The sequence below is a fragment of the Triticum aestivum genome, chromosome 2B, assembly GCF_018294505.1.
Source record: "Triticum aestivum cultivar Chinese Spring chromosome 2B, IWGSC CS RefSeq v2.1, whole genome shotgun sequence".
Taxonomy (NCBI): Eukaryota; Viridiplantae; Streptophyta; class Magnoliopsida; order Poales; family Poaceae; genus Triticum; species Triticum aestivum.
The window spans coordinates 427290239-427298979 of NC_057798.1; the positions used below are offsets into that span (position 1 = coordinate 427290239).

The 8741-nt window shown below is 41.4% G+C and overlaps 1 protein-coding gene across 1 annotated transcript in view; it reads right to left on the reverse strand.

Annotated features, from left to right (window-relative positions):
* Positions 1–2704: 2704 nt before the first annotated feature.
* The window catches only part of LOC123045288 (small ribosomal subunit biogenesis GTPase RsgA 1, mitochondrial), a 16040-nt gene continuing 10003 nt past the window's right edge, over positions 2705–8741 (reverse strand). The window contains exons 2-5 of the mRNA XM_044468291.1: positions 5207–5428; positions 4223–4411; positions 3908–4101; positions 2705–3128 (exon numbers count right to left, since the gene is read on the reverse strand). Of these exons, the coding sequence (XP_044324226.1) occupies positions 2951–3128; positions 3908–4101; positions 4223–4411; positions 5207–5428 (783 nt within the window). The 3' untranslated portion in view covers positions 2705–2950. The remainder of the gene's footprint in view (positions 3129–3907; positions 4102–4222; positions 4412–5206; positions 5429–8741) is intronic.

The window sequence follows — 8741 nt, forward strand, 5'->3', positions numbered from 1 at the left end:
GCGACATTTTTCAGAGGTATGCATGTGTAGTTGTCGATGTTTCCTTTTCCGTATATGGTTATAGTGGGGTATTTATTTGCAATCCGGATCGCCGCCGGTATGAAAAAAAATGGATCTTGCGCTATAAATTATAAGTTTGCTTCCATAACAATATTTTAAAAATATTTAACAGGTAAAATTAACATCATATTTAGATTCCACACATTTTTCTAATAAAATTTTATATATAATATGTTAAAATCGAAGTTACGCTTTAAAAGATACAGATAATTTAGAAAATCATTTGGTTTGACTCAAATATATTTTAAAAGAATATATTTCAAAAGAATATTTAAAAATACTTAAAAGGTGAAAATAATCTCATATTCATATTCTACATATTTTTCTACTCAAATTTCATATATAACATGTTCAAATCGGAGTTACGGTTTAAAAGATATGAATGATTTTAAAAATCATTTGTTTGACTTAAATATGATCCGCGGATGAATTACCTAAAACATCAGGAGGATTTTTTTTGACAAATGTAAAATAACGGTTCGGGTGTGACTTAAATCCGGACGGCGGGTTGATTTCAAGAAAATACAGAGATTTTGTGTAAAATACGAAAATAACGCTTCGTTTTAACTTAAAACAGGACTGCAGGTTGAATTCTTAGAAATAGAGAGACTTTTCTAAAAAAATGCCATGACGAACAAAAAAAACCCAATTTACTTTATTATTAGGTAAAAATTAGGGGTCACTTGTGGGCAGCATGAATGCTACCATAACAGGGCAGCACCTAAGCATATAGTAGGACGACTGGACGACACAAACTGATCATAACCGCTAGATAAAGAGTGACTCAGCACAACAAAATTTGATATTCCCAAATATCGCCTGCCTAGATTAAGAATCATCATACATATAGTTTGATGGTAGCGCCCTACCGAACTCGATAAGAAGCAAAGTATTTCTCCATTTCTTCTTGAAAGGAACACATCCGTTCATTTTGGCAATATATTCGATAGTGCATGACACTTGTAGAGAAATGAAGCTAGTGCATGACACTTGTACAGAACTATGCATACAGCACGCCTAGGCCTTTTTGAAGGTTAAAAAAGATCAGTTTCACACAGAAATTACTAACAATAGGTCTCAACCGATGAACAAGACACTCAAGACTCGGCAACATCGCGCGAATTAATTTCATGGAGACCACAGCTTCTACTCACGCCCCTCGCCAAAAAAGAGGAAAGAAAAAAGCCTATACTCATGCTTGCAAGTGCAAGCATTGTCGTGCAATAAAAAATACTCCCTCCGTCCGGAAATACTTGTCGTAGAAATGACTAAAAATGAATGTACTAACACTAAAATACGTCTAGATACGTCCATTCCTCTGACAAGTATTTCCAGACGGAGGGAGTAATTATGTTGCTTATCTTAGCTATTGCGCTGCTGACAAAAAGAAAGCACAAGATTCCCTTGGTGGCTGTCATGAATTTGTTTATTTATTTTTACTACATATAAATAGAAGCACAAAGAAACTGCTGACCAAACTAGTGACGTTGATAATCAATATGCAGTTCGTTTAGTGGGGAGTTTTGGCCCGTCTGGTTGCTTGTCAAGATAATGCCTTCCATCTGATTCCTGATGAAGAAATGGTCAGATTAGGGACCATGCATTATACTCCCTCCGTTCCTAAATATAAGTCTTTGTAGAGATTTCACTATGAACTACATACGGATGTATATAGATGCATTTTAAGTGTGGATTAATTCATTTTGCTCCGTATGTAGTCCATCTAGTGGAATATCTACAAAGACTTACATTTAGGAACGGAGGGAGTACATATATACGTACAATATATACAATGTGCAAACTGCAGCCTTGCGTCACGGTTGTGGAGTGGAGGCAGGTACTATATGCTATGCTTCTGTATACGATGGACGATTCGTCAAAATGGTCAAAGTAAAGAGGACTCAGATTTCTTACCAACCAGATCACCGGTCGTTAAAAGGGGTAACTGACGTTGACCTCTGACCTTTTTATCATTGCATGCAGATCCTTCTTGTGGTAAACTCGACTAGTTGAGTGAGGCATATAGCCTCCAAAACCCCTGAACCCTTCCTTATGTACTTCTCATGCCATTCTAATTTATGCACCTATTTAAAGGAATGGTTATCCTGAAGAAAAGATTAATTAACAGAGCAACACTAAAAGAACTTAGCAAAGTTGATAATGTATATCAATGTTGGTCCAAGGGCTTCATATTTGAAATTGGAGCAATGATGCTTTATGTCGTTAGATAAAAAAACAAAATAAAAAAATGTTGGTCCAAGGGCTTCTTCTATTCGGCTCTGCGTGACTGCGTCCACAACCTTGCGTCCACAACCACATATAGCCCATCCTACAGGACGTTTGTTTTGCATAATCTTACATCCTTTATCAGGCATTCCTCTCAATCTAAATGCTGTTATGACACATCACCCGGGGTTTAGTTTTCTTGGGTTACGAAGCTGCCAAGAAGTTTCCTCGTGGTTTAACCAAACACTTGGAATTTGAAAATACGACTTGATGATGTATACCGATGTTGGTCCAAGGTCTACTGTGAGCCTCATCAGAAACCTAAATCGACGCCTCAAGGCTGCAGCTGTACCTCATAAAATTGATTATAGAGCAATCAACACCACCTTATGAAAGTTCAGAACAACGCCGCAGGAGATCGTGTAAATTTGCTTCTTTGGTTATCTTATTAGTTTCTTCTTCTCGATGTTGTCACAGGGAAACAAGTAATGTCAATCTGCACCATCTAGGGCACATTTCTGTAGTTTCCTCGTCTACACATTTCTATTTTCAAAACTTGGTCAGTAGAATTAGACATGGCGGCGACAGTAGAGAGCCAGTTATGTACATCCATTGTTCCTCCTTGGTAATGTTTAGAGTTTGTTAGATCAGGTAAGAATCAGCTTCACCGTTTGCTATTACGTCGGCTTACACCGAACTGGTAGTCATCATCGAGGTCATCCATGTCAGAATCCATTTCATCGAGAATCGATTGGTTCAACTTCTTCCTGGACACCCTCCTGTGCTTTTTGAGTTGAAGGCGAGGCTCCGCTTGCTTCACACCCATCGTACCTGTTTTATACCTGAAGCAAGATGGGTATGTTTGCATTGTTAACACACACAAAGTTCAGCATCCATCAAAAAGAGTAGGTGCTTTGATACGCAGGAACTGATCTAAAGAAAGGATGCCAATCTGTCAAATATGACTCTATAGAGTAGATTATTATATATCTAGGCCACCATGTGCATGGGCCAATGAAACACTAACCCAAGAAAAAGTTCTAATAGAAAACCTTTATGAATAGGCATGGTACAATTACTTAACCTTTTCCAAAGCATTAAAGTAAGGCAGGCAGTGGAAATATAGCATGAGCTAGTCTTGATTCCCTAAATGGCTAGATATTTTTAGACAAAGTGCACCGAGGCTGGGGACAGTTGTAGCGAAATGAAGAAAGTAATTTGTATGGAACCTAAGAAAATTAAATAACCACATGATTCGGCACCAGAAAATTTCCAAATATAGGGATCATTTCTGTATGAATAAAAGCAACTGCTGTCACCACAATCATGGAAAGATCGGCATATGCTAAGCAGATCAGTGCTAAATAGGTAATCTAGGGCCTACTGCCATAAGGTAGATTCCATTCACCATAATGCATTTCACCTTGCCAAACTATGAAAAAACTGACCTGTCTTACAAACATTTGGCTTTATTTTGTTGATAGCTTATAGCTTAGAGAATATTTGCTAGAAATCTTTTAAAAAACAGAAACCACAGTACTAGAAATAGAGAAGAAAAGGCATATGTATCTGGTGTTGGTGTGCATTAGTGATTCTCATAAAGGAAGCGTTTACGGCTTACCTGACATCACCTTCTCTTTTAGTTCCAAATGTTCGTAACTGGAAGGATTCTCTGATTTTGATCTCATCAAGCAACTGCAGATAGTATGGATATCTTTCCCAGTCACCTTTGACAACACAGCCATGTTCACCAAGGTGAACACAGTCATTAAATAAGCACCCAGAGGACTCATTTTCTTCTAGCATCTTTCTTATCTGGATACAAAATCAATACCACAATTATGCAAATGTCATAACAAACTAAACTACAACCATAACAGAGTCAACTTGCTCATGCACAGAAGCTGGAACTAAATAGAGCATCAAGTGAACAAACCTCAGGGAAAGTTTCTGCAAGACCCCTTTTGGTCACTTTCATCAGGCTAGGCTGGTTAAATCCAGGAGTATCAGCAAGAAAACCTCCATCAACTATTGGAAGTAATGAAACATGACGTGTGGTATGCTTTCCTTTGCCGCTTTTCTTGGACACAGTACCAACGCGTTGTTCACCAAACCATTTACTATTCTGGAAAACAATGTGCACAAGCAAGGGACTTCAGTGTCCACATCGATAAAGGTTTCTAACCGTGCTAAAGTTTACTGGAAAAAGGTTGAGAAACTTCGCAACGATGGGAAAAATGAATAAGAGCATGTCAAGCTATACGATATCTGAGGTACAAGGAAAAAAGACTACTGCATCCACATAAAGAAACAGACAACAATGCATCTCCTATTCTGCAAGGCAAACCAACTTGGGACCACATAAAAAATACATATTGAATTAGTCCTGAATACCATATCAGAGGCAACACATTAGTTCAGCAAATCCAATCAGCAATATCTCAATATCAAGCATAGCTAACATATTGAGTTTCTTTTTTAGATAAAGATACCATTACTCCTGATAAATTGATCCAACCTTAGTAACCAGCTGTGCGTTTATATCCGTAAATAAATATTCTGCCAACAAAAGGGGTTACATTTTAGAGGAAAACTAACAAAACAAGAAATTATGAAATTCTCAGAACAGATTATGTACGGCACTGAAAGGTTCAGAAATGGATGAGAGTATGAAGTAGGAAAATAATATCGCCGCATGTGTTTGGCTGATGAGATGGATCAATTAAGAAAGACAAGCCATGTGGAACAAGGCCATTGGCAACCCGATCAGGCATGAGCCGGGCCATGCGGCTAGGGCAAAATGCAACAAAAAGTAAGAACACGTGTGACTAAGTGAAATTATTGGTTAAACCTTTCGTTATATGAAACTGATGACGATATGCCTGGGGTTAAATGCAATTTGAAATTATATAACAGTCACCTGTTCAAGAAGTTGATGTATTGGATCTTCCTCTGAAATGTTTTGGTTGCATCTCAAGGCATTAATAAGACTGGACTTCCCAACACCGCTTGGACCAACAACTACAGTTGTCTGTCCTTCCAGCATCTCTTCAAGAGCAGATAATCCAGATCTCTGATCAACACTTAGAAAGAGTGGATCATAGCCCCAGCTCTTCAACCTGTCCCTCCAGTAGGAGATGATCTGCAGAAAACCGAGTTATAAATTATCAGCTCAACCAGACAAATATAAACTCAGGTAAAACCAAGACAATGTGAAACAAATACACTAAATAATAAACTGTGTGCAATTGCATATTCTAATTGCTCAAACTCACGCTTGGAACCATGTCTTTTATTTTTCTAGCTTCAAACCTTGAGGGTTTTTTAGTTTTTGTTCCGCTATATCTTGATAGTGGAACCCGATCCGTTCTTTGGATCGAATGGAAAGAAAATTGCTCAAACTCGCACCTCAGTGAGGGAAACCAAAAGTGTGAATGTATGATGTTTATCTTTTACAAAACAATGATGCACATACGGTGGGCATGTATCAAATGCCAGCTCTGCCACACTTTATATATTTAATTAAAAGATTAGCTAACTTGAATTTGAATGTTTGACCAATGACAGCACGGAGACTAGTGGCCATACATAATTGGTGTTTATCAAAAGGAGTGTGATCCCAAGGGTGTACCAATCAAATTCGTTGTGTGCTGTATGTACCAGGGAACTATGCCACACTAGCGTATTACTGTTTATCTGGCTATTCCTCAGGTGACCTCTTAGGCTGAATTAGGTCTTTGTTGAGAGGCAAATCCCTTTGATATAACTCAAATGGAATGCCTTTGTTTCATCCTATGAGTAAAAACATATCAATGTGTACATCCGAGCCCACAAGAGATTCGACTGTAGTGCTAAATCACCATCGTGCATGGCACACAAGAAGAACGCGAAAAGAAATATGTTTCTTAGATAAGCCGAGAGCGACATGAGCGGCATGTGCGATGGCCCAAGGTTCGTGGTAGTTCTGGGAGATATTAACGTAAAACACGGCCAAAACAAGCAACTCAAACTTTAAATTTTTTGAAAACAACTCAAACTTTAAATTGAAGAATGATGGGAAAGTTCTGTCCCACCGAGGATCTTATGCCCGACATCCACCTTAATGGGAGAGCCTACGCATGGTCAATGATCAAGAAAACACCACCCTTCTCAAGCTGGGCAGATTTTAGTCTCGGTCGAATGGCATAACTTGTTCTCAGGTCGTCCTCTACTGCTCTCGATGACACCAGAGTTCAAGAAAAGTACACACTTCCACTTTGAGTCCTTCTGGCTCACAACGGATGGTTTGGCTGAGAGGTCGTTGACAGCTCTGGGATCCAGTGGCCCTTGATCCCATCCTGAGACTCAACGCCAAGTTGAGGCTGCTGGAACGCGTGTAAAGTGGGAATTGGGATGCGTTAGCGAGCAGATTTTGCTGGCCAAGACGCTGATTCTCCTCCCGGACAAATATGGCAGTTTACCAAAATTGCTGGCATCAAAATAACTAAATAAGCACGACATTGTGGCATTTTTTAGCATCTCTACACTCCAAGTGGAAGAGGAATTGAAATCCTAAACTGGACTCATTTGGTCCACCTTCGCAAGCAAGCAACCTGATGCAGGGGAGGACAAAAGAGTATACAGACCCATAGTCATGCAATAAGACTCGCACCTCCTCCCTCGGATCTGTCCATCAATCAAGGAGCCTTCATCAAGAAATGTTCCATACATGACAATTTCATGCTGGTGTGGCAGACCGCCTGATCATTTCATCAACAACAAAAAAGATACCACCTTGTGAAGCTTGACATGGATCGAGCTTTTGACCCGGTTGCATGGCCCTTCCGGTTTGAAGTGTTAAGGCGCAAGGGTTTCGATGATCGATAGTGTGGCTGGCATGCTATCTACCACTCTTTCCACTGCATGAACACGCATTCTGCCCAACTGCTCTCCGGGTCCTAAATTCACTAGATGCCTTGGCCAAGGGAACACGCTTTCCCCGCTCTTTTCATCATTTTCATGGATATCTTGCTTCTCACGATGTGAAGGCCCGAGTCCTGGAGTTTATTTTCCCCTATAGGCAGAGAGAACGTTCAGAGTATGTCCATGTACACAAATGATGCCATCATGTTCATAAAGTCCCTGAGTGAGGAGCTTCAGGCAATCAAATCCATCTTCTAGGTCTTCTGTCATGCCCTGAGCCTTCTTTGTAGTCTCTCCAAATGTGCATTATTGCCTATCAAATGCGACGATGGTGATGCTGCTCTGACTAAGGCCATGATTGACTGCGGAGAAGTCTCTCCCTGTGAAATACCTTGGACTACCCCTCTCAATTAGGAAGCGAACAATGGAGACTTAAACGAGCTATGCCAACCCCTAGCGTAGGTTTATCAAGGTGATTGACAAGCTTCGACGTGCTACATTCAAATAAGCTCAGTGACTAGGTTGGCTTTGAGAAGGCATATGACAAGGTTGAGTGGTATTTTCTTCAATAACCTTCGCATGAAAGGGTTCACACTACAGTGATGCGACTAGATTGCAAAATTCGTAGAATGAGAGAGAACTCGAAAGGGGGTCTTAAACAAGGGGATCCCGTGACACTGAACCTTCTCAACATTGTTGCCAGCATGTTGGCCATTCTCATTGCAATGGCAAAATAGGATAGCCAAGTAATGAGGATAGCAATGTGGGTGGCCTTAGGGCATCTCCAAAGCGAACCCTTGAACCTCCTGCAAGCGTCCGGACCAAGCTGTCCAGACGCAGTTTGCCATCCAACGCCATCCCCCATCGGTCCGCGGACCAATCCGGGCGTCCTACGTCCGGACCATCGCCACGTAGGACTCCGGAACCCCCGGCCCACCCAAAACCCCGCCCGGACCCCGCATCTCCATCCTTTCCTCTTTCTCTACATCCGCTTCCTCCCGCGCCGCCGCCGCCGCTCTACCACCTCGGCCGGCCGCCAAGCCCTTCCCAGACCTCCGCGACCTCCACCGCTCCACCCGGTCGCCACGCCGCTTGTCCTCCACCGCCAGTCCACACCTCTCGTCCGCCGTCCACACCTCTCGTCCACTTGTCATGAAGGTACCATCCGCTAGTACGGGGTCACCACGCCTGGCAAGTGTTTGGTGAAATTCCTGTGATAAAAAAATTTGTCCCTTCTTTGAAGCAATGGATTGGGACATGGATTACATATAAGAGTGCTACCTTGGGTTGTCCGACGAGGATTATGCGGATGAAACAACAATGATGCAGGCACTCCTTGCAGACGCGGAGCATGCTGAAGAGCATGTTCTCAATTTCAAGGGATCAATCAAGGGTCATCAAGTGCTGAATCGGGACAGGCCATTTGACGCTGATGGACGACTACTTTGCCCCCGATGCCTTATTCATGGACAATTTTTGCCGGCGCTTTCGAATTCGAAAAAATGTCTTTGATCGCCTCTACAATGGCGTCCGGTCCTACAATGACTATTTCA